The sequence below is a fragment of the Melozone crissalis genome, unplaced genomic scaffold (genome assembly GCF_028551555.1).
Source record: "Melozone crissalis strain CALT ecotype California unplaced genomic scaffold, PUWL_Pcris_2 ptg000013l_1, whole genome shotgun sequence".
NCBI classification, from domain to species: Eukaryota; Metazoa; Chordata; class Aves; order Passeriformes; family Passerellidae; genus Melozone; species Melozone crissalis.
The window spans coordinates 10,841,785-10,857,119 of record NW_026535791.1 but is presented as its reverse complement, the minus strand read 5'-3'; the positions used below and the strand labels follow the sequence as shown (position 1 = coordinate 10,857,119).

At 41.8% G+C, this 15,335-nt stretch overlaps 2 protein-coding genes across 3 annotated transcripts in view; both read right to left on the bottom strand.

The window, feature by feature from the left end:
- Positions 1–3,736, bottom strand: part of LOC128934139 (complement C4-like) — a 52,863-nt gene extending 49,127 nt beyond the window's left edge. The window contains exons 1-2 of one of the 2 annotated variants that reach the window (XM_054271537.1): positions 2,384–2,438; positions 1,994–2,058 (exon numbers count right to left, since the gene is read on the bottom strand). The gene's annotated coding sequence lies outside the window, so the exon portion shown is untranslated. Of the gene's footprint in view, positions 1–1,993; positions 2,059–2,383; positions 2,439–3,676 lie in introns of those variants that run through there. The other variant, XM_054271536.1, reaches the window with a different exon arrangement.
- Positions 3,737–13,528: 9,792 nt separating this feature from the next.
- FREM2 (FRAS1 related extracellular matrix 2) overlaps positions 13,529–15,335 on the bottom strand; it is a 115,548-nt gene continuing 113,741 nt past the window's right edge. The window contains exon 24 of the mRNA XM_054271966.1: positions 13,529–14,041. Coding sequence (XP_054127941.1) covers positions 13,529–14,041 — 513 coding nt within the window. The remainder of the gene's footprint in view (positions 14,042–15,335) is intronic.

The window sequence follows — 15,335 nt, the reverse complement described above, 5'->3', positions numbered from 1 at the left end:
AACATTCCCATCTCGGTTACACCATAAAAGATCATTTGCCCCTTTAAAAATATTAGCTGTGACAGCATCAAGCATTTTCCCATCTATAATTTCCCCCATCACCTCGGTCCCAGAGTCCTGCTGAGCCTGTTTGCAAAGCGTCCCTTATCCCAGCGATGGCTGGCATGGCTCGGGGAGGCTGGAGGGGAGCACACATGCACGGAGCCCTGGTGCCATCCAGTGGCAGCTGTGCTCTGCACCGCGCAGCAGCTTTGCTGAGGGACTGGGCAAGTGCCAGCCCTGCCTTCTGAGACACCAGGTGTCCACCTCCCACACTGGTACCTGGAGTAACAGGGAGTCAGCTCCCGATTACCATGTCCCTCTGGTTCTTCTCCACAGTGCAGGATGCTCGTACACGGGCTGTGGATCTGAGCCCTGTGACAGTCAACTCAGCTAAATGTGTTTTAAAAAGCAATTTGAGTTACTGAAAGGAGGGTTTCCATCCTTGTTCATTCCAAGTAGTGCCTAAACATTTGTATGTAAGCGAACAAACAAACAAAAAAATAAGAGAAAATACGACAACACTCTCCAAACAAGTCCCAGGGAACCCACTGGTAGTTCAGAATCAAATGTTATCTTTTGAGACACCTCTGCTGGGATTCACTTTGGAATACTGAGAGTTGCCCATCTCTTGGCATCACAACATTTACTCACCTGTCTGTGAAACCACCTTGTCTAGATACAAGTCCAGGTTTTTATGCAGCTTGCTTGATATCTCACTTTGCAAAGAAATGAACCAGCAAAAGCAGTGCTACTCAAATCAAATTTTCAGGGTAAGTTTTTACAAGGTCAGTGCTCCCAGCTGGCAGCACAGTTCAGGGCCAGTCGTGAACCCCTTGCTCTGCCCAGGTGCATCAGCCTCATGGCATTAGACTGTGCAAGGCAGATGAAAAGGTTTGTGCTGACCACCACAGTTTGCTGCCAAGTACAAGGCTTATCTCATTTAGGTCCTTTCTGGGGTGATTAGTGCACTCAGAAGTTTGACCCCACTGCACTCCTTATGGAGTTTCTGATTTACTGCAGCACACTCTTCCCACTCCCTGAGAGTCAAGAGCTTATCTGGGAAAACAGATGCCTTGAAAACATGGGGCCCCTATTCTCTGTTCCAGCTAAATTCCACTTAGAACTAGAAGGGGGGGTGAAAGATTACTTTAAACCATCTTTATGATGCCCCTATTTCACAGCAGGCAGAGGACTAACTTCACTTCTAATAGAAGTTAAAGTGCCTTAAGGTATTGTGATAAAAGACCAGCTGCTTAGCAATGCTAACACCTTTCTGGCAAAAAGGAATAGGCAGGGAGGGTCTTTGGCTTCTCTGTCATAACATATATCTCTGAGGTTAAGAAAACAGAAAAAAAATACTTTCTGAGGATATTTATTTTACTGCTTATTCCTCTTTACAGTCTGCAGATAGCCCTTCTGAGGTGGGAGTTACAGTAAAAGTGAAGACTGTGTTAATTATATTTACCATGCTCTTAAAGAATAAATAACGCTATCTGTAACTGAGATATCTGAAAGTGCCTCTCTAAGGAGTCAGACAGGCAGGATCCACTACATGGAGCAGTGCAACACCATATAAAAGCAAGATAATAGGGGTAGGTAGATACAGAAGAATGCAGTTATGCACTTAGGAAAACAGTCCTCATACAAATTCAGATAAAACAGAAGGCATTCCTCCCTTTTCTGAAGCCTTGAGAGAGGTACTCTGACTCCTCCCCCCCACCCCCATCTGCCTGCAGAGGTGGCCCACAAACACCATTTATGTTGCTGTGTGCATCCCCCTGCCCTCACCCACAGGGGCTACTCTTCACCTCTGCCACCTAACACAGAATTATCTCCTGTTTTTCCAGTCCAGAGTGAAAACAATCTAGGACCTTAGAACACAGCCCTAGCTGCTTGGAAAGAAGCATATTCCTTAGTCATTAGAGAAAAGAAAATAAAGCATTTCTCATACCTTGGAATTTGGAGAGTCAGCCTGGCCTTGCCAAAGTCCAAGTTTATCTTTAGTTATGAAGACTCCTTAAATGGCAATAGAAGAAATATGGGTAGAAAAATCTATGCAGAGGAATAATCTGCTCATACCCATAATGCTGAGCTGTATTTGAAATAACAGAAGACTAAATGAATGGGATAAACTTGTGGAAGAGTTGTGGCATAGAAAATTCCTTTGTGGTGTTTTTAATTGCGGTATTTTGAGTTTTATTTTTTTGAGAAAAGGAATAATCAGCCAGACAAAAATTAGTGTTGAAAGTCAAGAAGAACAAAAGAAGACCTGTGGGGCTGGAGCAGTGTTTCCATCTCCCCACACCACTGTTTTTTTGTTGTGGTGTGCAAGTGAGCATACCCAGGGTGCTCTAGCGAAAGCTCTTCTGCATTTTTGCATCAGTGAAATGAGAAGAGGGAGATTTTCCCAAAGCAGTTCTGAAGGGAAATATGTACATGTGGGTGTGTACCTGGAGGTAAAGGAGATAAAATTAAGAATTTTAAAAAGCAGATAGAGATCTTCATTCATTGCAGTCATTAAAGAGACTGGATGAAGTCCTACTTTCCTCATCTCCCTTTACTTTTCAGTGGCAGTGGTCAGAATTGGTCTAATTTCTGGTATCCTTGAAAACCCTTTAATGAGCACATTTATTCTAACAGCTGGAGTGCAAACCTTGTAACCAAAGAAAAGGCTGTGAGCAAAGATAGTTAGTTCAGAGGGATTTCAGAGAAGTGTGCATATGTAGGTTTGCATGAGTTTGTGTGTGTGTGCCTGCCTGTATCTGTGCACTGAAATGCACATGTTTTAAACAAGTTTCCAGGGGCTATAAATTTTCTTCGGGCTGTGCAATAGCTGAAAAGAACAGAAGGTGGCATGCTTTCAACATTTTCATCCAGCAAGTGCAGTAAAGAAAATGAAAGAAGGAGCTACAGTAAAGGGGAAAAAGGATACAGGAGAAAGAAGAAAAGAGAAAGATTAACCCAAGGCAGACCCAATTTGATAATTCTCTGCTGTTAATGATTGTATAGATTCTGAAGGCTATTTCTGTTCCTCATTTTAGCAGTGTGATTCATTGGTGCCATAAGGGCTGATTTTACTAGAATTTGGAAAATATCTGGTCAGTTTACTACTGTAATATTTTTATAAAATTTGCAAAGTGCAGGTATGCCTTTTTTCTGGGTTGTTCTTTTATTTGTTCGGGGTTGTGTTTGTTTGGTTTTTTTTTAGTGATAAAATTCATACAGTATTATCAGTTAATCAAGAACCATATAAGGAAGATAAAAGTAGCCCTGACAAACAGTGTCCCTTTAAAGAGCAGATACGTAGGAGATAGTACCAAGAAAAAATGACAGTTAATTTACATTTAAAAAGTTATGAAGCAAAAACTCCAAAGAAATGAATTATAAATTATAGAACTGTGTGTTCGCAGGCCATTAAATCAAGACCTTTCTGAATATTTAATCAGGCTTTGTGCAACTCTTACCACAAGCAGGTCCCTTTTAGTCTGCAGGGGCACTCTCTTGGCCTGCCTGCTTTTCTTTAAAGCACAGATTTCACTCTGTTTTCTGACCCACAGAAGCAAGAGGTTCCCCATGCCCTGGGAGGCAGCAGCAGCAGGAAAAGCCCTGTGTACAGCCGGTGTTGGGGACTCACCAGGTAGGAAGCTCCTCTTCTTGAGCTCTCCTTGCACTTCCTTAAACAATTAATTCCCACAGCTCCTTTAATGAGAGCCAGCCACACTGCTCCAGAGGGGTGGTGAGGGCTGGGCTGAGCAGGACCACAGTGACCCCTCCTGCCAGGAGCCACCAAGGAGCTGAGGCTCACATCCCGTGGGAATGAAGCTGCACTTTTGTTGTCCCTTTGAGAAATCTTGGACAGCGTCTGACAGCAGACAGCCCTTCTTTGTTCAGCAGCCAAGCACCCTCCTTCCCTGGGCAGTGGATTTGCTTTTAACTTCGTACCTTCACCAGATGAAAAAGACTCCCTTTGACTGTCTGGGGAGCAGGGAGACAGGCCTCAGGTGGCCCAGGGGCTGGCAGCATCCCCTGCCAGGGGCTGTTGGGGACGCATACTCACTGAGGGAGCCTCTGCACTGAGCCTGCTGCATTTCCCCTCTTTGGGAGCCCTTCCAGGCCACTCTGCCAATGAGGGACCAAAAGCAGCTCACAGCAGTCACAGAAGGGGAGCCCAGAGCCCACAGGTCAGGAGAGGGGCACAAGGGGAAGCTGCTGCCAAGCCTTACAGGTTTCCTGCCCCACACTGCAGGTTCTTGGGATGCAGAAATTCTGGTGCTGCAGCATCTTGACATGAAATAAATAGAGGAAGTATGGACTTTGGAAAACTTCTGTAGTTTAACTTCTGATTTTCTCAATACATTTACTTGCTGATCTCCAAACATGAGGTATTTTGAAGGAATGAATGGTTGTGCTTCTCCTTGGCATCCTGTAGCAGGCCAGGACTGAGAAGCTCAAAAGCTGGGGGTATAGACTGCAGCTGCTGGTCCCAGCTACAACTGCTGGTCCCCATCAGGGAGACAGTCCAGAATGCCACCTGTTTGCCTATTTTGGACTCCAGGAGAGTGTATCTAATCAGTCTCCCTGACCCCAAGGCTCTGGGATGTGCATTCTCAGGTTTTGACTGTGGGTCTGGCTGCTGTGATTCCTTCAAGGCAAATATACCCTGAATTCTGCTTCCCACCTTGTAACACTTCATCCTTGTGATCTTATCTGAGGAATTACATATATAAAAAAAAATTTTGTATTATATAATACAAAATCATAGACATACTCATAAAATATATACAATTTACTCAATCAGTATCTATTACATACTATATAAAATGCACAGATACTACTCTATGTACATGTATGTTTAAAACGTGATAAAATCTATATAAAATTTATATATTCATAAAAACATATTGTGTGTCGGCGTGTGTTTGTGTGCTCATGTACAGATGTTGTAATCCTGCTTAGAAAACAAACATTTTACTAGCAAATATAACTCCCCAGCACTTCTTGAGGAGACGGGAAATGCATATTACCACAGCTGGCAGTCCCAGATGTGAACTACAGGCAATGCCAAAATGCTGCAAGAATTTTTTTGAATCGTTGGCCTCACATTTACCATTCAGAGCAATGTTATGGATAATAAATGCAGTTCCTGAGGAAACTGAAGTTTCCTGGGGGTGAAATATTTCCCTGGCACCTTCATTTTCAGAGCCAAATTGGAAAGGAAAATCCAAGCAGCAGTGTACCAAATCAAATAGCTTGGACAGAAGCTCTTATGAGTGGTCCTGTTCTGAGGGTAGGGTTGCAGGATAGAGAAATCACCACAGCTGAGGAAAGAGTAATAAATGAGTGCCCCAACTGTGGCAGGAGGTGTGCACACAGTCTAATGTCTGAAAACAGAATGTGAACTTCTCAGAAAATCTGCCTAAATACCCAACAAGTTCAAGAAAAAACCCTCGGCTAGAGAAAACAGGTACTGGACTGCTCACATGTAGCCTGGTTACATACAAACAAGAAGTGGGTTCTGCCTCTGATACTCACCTTTTTTAAGGTGCCAGCCAGGTTAATAACAATTTAGTAACAAAACAGCTTCAGGCATGCACCCCTCTGGGTTGTTTCCTGCAGCTGGGTTAGGTCTCAGCGCAGAGTGTGCTGTGTTGACAATCACTGCTGACAAACCAAACTTTTCCCATAACCAAGACCCTTAATCAGCACTAAGAACTGCACTTCTCTGTCACAATTGTGTTCAGAAAATCCTAGGTGACTATGACCAACATGATACTTTCCACAAAGGGTCTTTTATTGAACCTTGTTACTAAAGTTCACCTGAGTTAGGATGTGAGAGGAGTTCAGGTGAAGTCAATGTGCTCTGCTCAGCCTTTTGCTACTGATATCCTGAAAGATGTGACATACACATCTCCTGTGGAGCATGGCAATGTTGTGTTTGACATTACAACCTGTGATGGAAGAAGTCTCCTTGCAAAGGAGCCCTCAGAGTCCCTGTGCTGTACCGCACACTCTGATAAATTAGGGTTGCCTGGGATATTAAGAGCATCATGTGGCATGTCTGCTGAATCCTGGGCAGATGAAAGATGCTGACTGTGTGATGCATGGGCAGCTGCTGATGTCCATAAAGCCATTACAAGTCTCTCCAGCTCATTGAGGGTGGATCCAAATCTTTCCTTTCCTCCTACTGGGAGAGAGTGTTTCAAAATCCTGACAACAGAAGACCAGGAATTGCCTCCAGAAGACTGTGGAAGGCACACTACAGATGAGATGGTCTGTGTCATGAGATGTGGGCATTGGATGACACCTATGAAGCCAACCTCCTGCTGTAGCAACATCATTTTGTCCCCAAAGACAGAGGTTTTTTCTAATTCTGAACAATTAGCCAAATCACACTCCTGCCTTGGTTTCACAGGCTTGACAATACTGGGGACCAGCCCCTGAAAGGGCACAGTGCAGCTTGCTGCACTGAAATCCAGGTGTCTTGCCAAGAAATGGAAGCAGAGCCCAGCCGTGTTCCCATGAGTTATTACTTTTAAAGAATTAGGTATTTACGTTTCTTTCTTGTCATGATCATTCTGGTGCCATTAGAAACATAAGAAAAAAATATAGCAGTGAAAGAGACACTTGGGAGCCTAAGGAATATTATTTTAACCTTTTGGTACAAACAGCAGAGAATAAATGGAGCATGTTTATAAGGTAAATAAAATCATCAACAGTATCTTTTACCTTGGCCCCCAAGTTCCTCACTCCAGATGCTTTACCTCATTCTGCCCAGATCATATGCCTCCACAGGATATGCACCAGGAAAAGGCTATTGGATCCTGCTGCCATTCCAAGCAGTCCTCAGCAGGAGGTTTAGGCAGATGTCAGGTGCAGGTGAATCAGCTGTTAGAGGCCTAGGGAGCTGAAAAATGAAAACTTTCATTCCTCTTTTACTCCAAGAAAAACAAAATCAGTAAGGCACATTATGGTATTTGTACTTTAAATTACCAATTCCAAGTCTAGGGCTGGTGATCTTTGTACAGCTGTTAGGGCTTAGAGTGGCTCTTCTGGGTCGGTGTGGCAGTGCCTGGAGTGGAGTTGTAGGGAACAACTCCAAAGCAAAGGAAAGAGAAGATGAATAGCTTGATTCTTCTCCTGAATCCTACTGGCTTTTCCTAGTCCATTTCTGAACCAGCTATTGATACAAAACAGCTGATTTCAATTGACTTTTCTTCCATGAATTTCCCTTCTGGTGTTTTTTGGTATGGTATGCATGTCATCCTTCAGTAATGAGTCTTGCAAGTTTAATTTTAGGTTGTATGCTTATTGACTGCTTTCATTCTTGTTGCCAACAAATTTTATTGCATGGAACCTCTCTAAAATATTACAAGAAACAGTGAATAATTGCTCTCTACTCACAGTCTCTCTGACATTCAGGATTTAATGTACCTCCATCATACTCTCCCTTGGGTAATTCTCTCCAAGGCTGAAGAGTAGAAGAGAATTTTATCAATTTAATATCTCCTCATGGTGAAGAAGATTCCTTGCCTTTTATCCTCCTGTTTGTCATTTACTGTGTCATTTAGTTCCACTGTATGTTTTTTTTTTTTTTTGTTTTGGGGGGGCGGAATGAGAGTAAGAGAAAAGTGGAAAGTAATACATTATGAAAGAGGAGGTACAACACACACTTACCCAGACTGCTTCCTCTGCCTTCCATGCTGAATAAGAAGTTTTGCTGCAGAAGTAGTCAAAAACACACTCAAGATGACACATGATCTTCTGGTTGCACTGGTTTAACCTGAGCACTTTTACTTGGACAGCTACAGATTTATGCTCTACATGTGAACTTACACTCAGGAGGACTTGTACCATGAAACTGCAGGTAACAGAGGGTAAGAGGAATCCAGAACATGCTGGAGTATTGGCCAGGAAATGAAACAAGGTGTATCATTTAAGAATCTGCCAGCTGTCTGCTTCAGTTTCAGTGAAAGTCAGGGGTTACTTACCAAAGCAAAGTGGTGCAAGATAAATTCTGAATGAATTACCACCTGAAGTAAATAAAAAACATCCTCAAACTCAAACAGGCAACCTTGAGAGTAATTTATGGAACGGCTTTCAAAGCTAAAGCACTGCATGGGATGAGTTGAATTCCTTCAGGGCAAGAGCTGAGTCATTATTTCAAAAGACAGTGAGGATACACTAAAAAACTCCAACTCACAGAGATGCTGAAATGGGACTATGCTTGGACTTTTAAATGAAAGTCATCCAGGACCTGCTGAGACATGCTTGAACACCTCAGGAGTACCAAAATTCTTCCACTAAGTGCCAAAATGGGTGTGATCATGGATGTGTGTGGACGTGACTTGATTGCTGCAGATGATCTTGGAGTGGGAAATTAATGCCCTTTGATTTATTGATAATGCCATACTTCTGGGACCAGACTCTTTATTAATTTATATCATATACAGCTATTTATATTGGGAGCAGGACAGAAACTCTTTCAGTCTGATTATCCCTGGCAGGAACCCCAACCCAGAGCTCACAGATATGACACAGGGTTTCTCAGCTCAGACTAAGTATCTGCTGAGCATGATCCACATAAGCAAGTTCAGATAGCAGAAGGGAATACATGCAGCAAATCAGGAATCACTGCCTGCAGGCTTGTCCTTCTTTATTGCAAGATAAATTGATAAGTATATTGTGTCACTCGTGTAAGTAGCCATGAAATGTGGCCTTTCTGACAGTGAAGGAGTTAAGTGATTGCTTAAATTCACATAGAAGTCAGAGGTCAGCTTACAAAGGGTGGGTGAGAAGGGAAAAGTTCAGGGTGGCTTTTTCTTTCTGCATCATAGTCCTTCATGTGTGTCTACATCTATCAGTGATACATTTGCCAATAGAAAAAAAACATCTGATGACCTGTCACAAGAAGCAACACTGGCTTTACAGGAACAAGGGAACTGCTCCCTGCGGAGTCACTTTCTCTTGTTAAAATAAAATAAAGCCTGCCAGCAGCACACAGGAACATGGCAGTCCTGCCTACCAAGGACCTGCAGGTATCTAGAGATTTCTGATATTCTGGAATTGAAAGAGAAACCCCTCTCTGAGCCATGAGTGCAACCACAAAGATTAAAGAACAACCCCTGTGCTGAACCCTTCATGACCAGAAAACAATCAATTGAGGAACAAAGCAGTGAGATTTACTGCAAACACAGGAACTATGTGTTCCACTGATGTGACAAATTAAGTTTTTCATAACACTTCATTACTGACCTCTCTCCAGAGCATAATAATTATACACAAACTTTAGATCAGTATCCAAACAGAAGTAATTTTATTTCTTCCTGATACAAATGCCAAATATCACAGCCATAGACATCAGCAAAAAGTTGTTGCGAATAAATATGACAGCTTGATAACAAATTTAAACAGAGTAATTATTGTATAAATGATTAAACAAATGGTATTATTGCTAGCAGAATAAGCATTGTCAGGGAAAAGAGGATTGAATACATAATCTGGAAATAGATTAAATATATATATATAAAATATACTCAGTTTATTGCTTGGATAGATAAATATTAAAATATTTGTGCACATCACTGGGAACGAGGCACTTATTCAGGTTAGTATAAACAAGGCCACTTGTTAAGTAAAAGGAAAAATGCTAATAAGCTTCCAAAACATCTTACTGAAATCTGAAACCTTGAAGCCATAATAATAAAAAGAAAAGCATGCTGTTACAGATGTATTTATAGTTCACTGAATTGTAAAAAATCCAATTTCTTAAGAATGGGACAAATCCAGCATGCCTTATTGAAAACATGGCAATTTTTTTCCCAGGAAGAGGACTTTGGTATCTGACTCATGAATCTTACTCATGCTTGTCCAACTTTTCAATGTTTGCTTTGTCCTTTTCTTTGTTATCATTTTGCACTATAATTTTATATATTGTTACAAAAACATTAGTCTGATTATCCCCATCAACCTAAATATTTCACAAAGTTTTAATCAGACACTGTTCAAAGCAGTGATCAAGTTGTGTACTGGGCTAAATATTTGGCATGTAGAACATATGGGTTTTGATATGATTTTATAAAACCAAGTAAGAATTAAAAAAATATTTTGCCTGCAAGCACCTTTAATGATATTTTGGTCTGGTAACATTAAAAAGCAGAAAAATAGCTCTACTGATAAACACCTAATTTCTGTATTTTATATATATATTTTTTAAAAAGATCATCTCTGCTTATACAAAACAGGCATTTCATAAATATTAGAATGTTCTATTATTTACATGTGTCCCATTCTACTGTTGAATGATTGGCTGATATCATCCAAACATGCAGGTTCTAGGAGAGAAATTCTGCTTTTCTCAGTGATGTCACAGGCACAAAGGCAAATTTGATCTTAGTGTACATTTGCAATTTAGTGTTGAACTTACTAAATATAAAAGGTATCTGTGGGTGAAGCCTTTGATCAATCTTGCACACCTAATACATGGAACACAAAACCAGAAACTTCATTACAAGAGCAAATTGATGTCAGGTGATGGGGGGAAAGGTCTAAAGCGTTGGCCATGGCTTATGGATAATTGTTTCAGGCTAGAACTTGGATTAATTAAAATAAAAGATGACTGCAAGAGTTCAGTAATGGAGTTTGACCCTTTGGGTGCTGCAAACATCCTTCAATTAAGCTGTCTAATCACCATCTTCAGAAACCCTAGATAAGGTAGGACAGATCCTAACCTGACTCATTTTGTGAAAAGCTGATGAAATCCTATTAAATGAGTGAGGTCATAACAACACAAATCAGTGCAAGAGATACCAGCATGAGTCTCTCTGTGGGCATATTCACACTGTATCATGAATCACAGCACTGATATCCCTAAGCTAGTAGGGCTTCATGTACCTGAGTCTTTATGGCTTACAGGACAACCATGCACAATTGCTAGGTCAGGTCTGTCTGTGTTGACTGACCCCCACAACCAGGCCAGGAAGCCTTCTGGCCTTCTGGATGGATATATTTTTTTTTAAAAGTTTAGAGGCAGCATTGTGTTACAGGCTGCTTTCAAACTGCATCCTGCTCTGCTAACTGATCTCTGCAGCCTGATCCCTGGAACACCAAATGCCAAGTGTGCTGGGGACTGCCTCTACCCACTACCACAAGATGGTGGTGGTGGAAGGGAAGAGATATTTCAGCAAGGTCTCAACATCCTAATTCAGATTTTATGCACTTCAACTCTATTGAAAACTCCATTGACACCAGTGCTGTTTGACAATCTCATGGACAGTGGGATGGAGGGCACCTTCAGCAAGATGACACCCAGCCATGGTGTGGTGTGCTTGACATGCTGGAGGGAAGGGATTGCATCCAGAGGAACCTGAGCAGGTTTGAGAGGTGAGCAAACCTCATGAAGTTCAACAAGGGCAAGTTCCTCCACCTGGGTCAGAGTAATCCCAAGCACAAATCCAGGCTGGGCAGAGAATGGATTAGGAGCAGCCCTGCTGAGAAAGACTCGGGAGTGCTGGTGGATGAGAGGCTGGACATGACGGGCAATGTGCACTCCCAGGCCCAAAAGCCAACATATCCTGAGCTGCAGACAAAGCAGTGGGGCCAGCAGGGTGAAGGAGATGGTTCTGCCCTCTACTCTGCTCTTCTGAGATCCCACCTGGAGTGTTGCATCCAGCTCTGGCGCCTCCAACATAGGAAAGACATGGATATGATGGAGCGAGTCCAAAGGAGTGCCACAAAGATGATGAGAGGTTTGTGGCACCTCCCCTATAAAGACAGGCTGAGAGAGCTGGGGTTTTTTAGTCTGGCCAAGAGAAGGCTCTGGGGAGACTTTAGAGCTTCTTCCTGTCCCTGAAAGCAGTTTACAAGAGGGCTGTGGAGGGACTTTTCCCAAGAGGATGTAAAAATAGGACAAGGAGTAATGACTTCCCTCTGAAAGACAGTGGATTTACATAGGAGGAAATTTGCTGTGAGGGTGTTTAGGCACTGGCACAGGTTGTGCAGGGAAGTTCTGGATGCCTCATTCCTGGAAGTGTTCAAGGTCAGGCTGGATGTGGCTTTGAGTAACCTGATGTGGTGGAAGGTCTCCCTGCCCATGGCTGTGGGGCTGTACCTAGATGATCTTGAAGGTCTCTTCTGAGCCAGACGATCCTACGATAGGATCTTAGAGGACTTACTTACAATAGACTTAAAGGACTTACTTACATAAAATGCTAGTGTGACAAAAGGGACAGTTTCCTGAAGGTTACATAGCTTTCACAGCCAAGGATTTGACAGGGACAGAACAGGTTGTGTCTGGATATAAACTGACACAGGATACTGCTGATCCAAAGTTGTCATGTTACCTAAATCAAGAATGTTGAGAGAAAATTAGAATTACTCCTGCAGAAGAAGTCACATGCTAAAAAATGCCCAACAATGACCCAGCATGTTTGTCAAAATGTGCTATGATAACACAGCAATAAATACTACTTGATTCAATCAAAGGTTAATTTTTTCTTCTCTTTTTATTATTTAGTATGGCAACTAACTATGATGGATTCAATATCATGATTCCTAGGCTCAGTTCAGCAGAACCTTGTCCTCTGCATTTTGAATCTAACTATCATCTTCTCTAGGTACAGAAATACTAATGCTTGCATTTCTCAGCAGTGGACATGCACTAAGAAATAAAATTTACCTTACAACACTTCCATGATCCATTATAAACTTAAGAGGACATAAGCATCCAGTTTTAGTGAAAACCAAAAATTTTTTCTGGATTTGTGGCATTCTTCAGCCTTATATAAACATAAATAAAAAAAATGTTCAGATTAAATAGATGAATAGGAATTTGCAGGAAAGAGCATGTATTGGATCCTGTGACATGCAACTGTTTATAATGCTATGCTGTATAATCTAGCTGTCTTTTGAAAAAGTTCAGTCACATGTAAGTAAAAACAAAAATAAAAAAAATACTGGTACAGATTAAGTGAAGTCAAAAAACTTACAGGACGGAGAATCCATGCCTAAGGCATTCCATCACCTTTCAAACTATTTGTAGACATTGAGTTCTTTGTGAGAAACAGTTCAAAATTCTACAGTAGAGTGTGAGGATCCCTCCTTTCAAGTATCATGTGTTTCTGAAGAAAGAGATCTCCTCTCTTATTGCAGACAGCATATATAGCACCTTTGTTCAGCTTCTTTTATTCTTTTGAAATCTCAGAAAATACAAAACCACAACAATAATCTCTCCCTTACAACGGAGTCCCTTGAATTGCTGCTAAAAATTAGTGCATGGTATGGGGACATCAGGGACATTTCCTTTCAAGCAAAGTGGGAGGTTTCATTCAGCTTCTTCTGTTGTTGATAATGGCAGTAAGGATAACAAATTTCAAGTACATTTAAAAACACACTTCTCATGAGTCACCATTATCTGCTGCTAAAAATGTGCAGTTCAAGAGTTTTTATGAGGCACTCTGGACACTCTGGCTTGAATACTGTGGTCTTGGAATCAAACCTCTGAGCTGTCATGGCTGTAATTATGTGGTAGCATCATTGGTTCATTGCTGCCTGACTCGTTTGTGCTTTCCTTCTTGTCAGAATTTCGTTTCCATTTTAGCAGCAAAATGATAATTGCAATTAAGGAGATGGCAAGAAGAATGGCAGCAGCTCCACCAATGATTGTGACTAAGCTGATTCCTGCACTTTGGTTATTCAGTTCCCTGGGGAGAACACCATTGAGTGCAACCTCCTTCTGAGGCACCTGTTTCTTGCTGGTGCGATCCAGGGCTATGTGCTGTATGTTTGTTCCTCGGTTGCTCTCCACTCCAATGTCTCTGGCAAGCTCTGGGGCCTGCTCAACTCCCCTCTTCTGCCTTCTCTGTGTGGATGCTCCTGGGCTCCCAGCACTGAGGAGCGAGTGGTACTGGTGCTCCACGCTTCTTTTGCCGATTCCGCGGTTAGCGTTCTCCTTGGAACGCACGGTGTAGATTGTATGGACATACCACTCCCTACCCAAAGACACCTGGAAAGAAACATTTTTTGTATTTAAACACGCCCACACTAAATCTGGACAGCACTAAATGCAGAGGAAATCAGTCTCTGCTCTGAACTGAATGCCTGGACGAGCACTTTCAAAATCATGCACAGAAAACTCCTGACTATGTGCCAACATGCACCAGAAGAGTTGAATTTTCTGCCAAAATTTTCAGAGGGTTTAGTCTCCATTCCTCTCCATAGTCAGACTCTGTGGCTACCAAGTGCAGATGAAGAAGGCTATGGCCTTGGCATGGTTTTGGTGCTATTAGTACTAAAAGCCATACAAAGTAACTTTAGCTGTGGATGAGCCACAGAAAAGGACCTTCCAAGCCAAACCGACCAAGTGATTAGGCCCTGGCTGTAATTCCATCTAAACATAAGAAAGCAATTCTTTACTGCATGGATGGTTGAACATTGGAACAGGGAGCCTGTGGAGTCTCCTTCCACAGAGATGTTCAAAGTAAAACTGGTCTGAGGGAACCTGCTCTAGGTGACCCTGCTTTGAGGAGGGTGTTGGAACAGTCAATTTCCACAGGTCCCTCTAAACTTAATCCATGCTGGGTGGCGTGGGTCCCTGCAATCTGTATGAGATGACACTACTGTCCTTCAATTTTACTCATCTTTCCTGGATACGTATCAGATTTGGCTTCCACAAGGTCCAGTAGGATTGTCTGAATATTGTCTTACAGATACTACCTGTTAATTTGAATGGTTGCAGCCCAGTTTTGTTATTTAGAAAAATAACATATTTTCTATTTCACTCTTGTTTTTCCAAGTATTTTTCAGGATATACTTTTGTTTCTTCATATTCTCACTTTTTGGACAGGAATAGGACCAAAAATCATGGCATTGGAATACAAGGAAGTGGATTCTTCACATGAAAAGAAATTCCATTTTCCTGGGGGCAGATTTGAAACACTTTTTATACTTTTAAGAAGGCCTTTGTTAAATACTCTACTGCTTACAACAGGACCTTTAATACTGAAGTGGCCAGGAGTAGAATCAAAGTCTCCTTCATATTTTTCCTACTCATTTATACACTTGAGTTGGGCATGCAGTTTTGCAAATACTAGAGACAAATAGTGAAGAGAGAAATTTTGGCTGGGTTATATAGATGAAAGGGCTGAATGCACACAGCTGAAGGATTATATATAATTAAGAAGTAGTTGCATCCTTTAGTTGTCAATTTTTTAGGCTTTCCAGTGCCTCACACTGTGCAGGTTTGCAAGGAAAGAATTGTACAGAAAATGCCAAGTATCAACTTGATTTTGATGAAGATT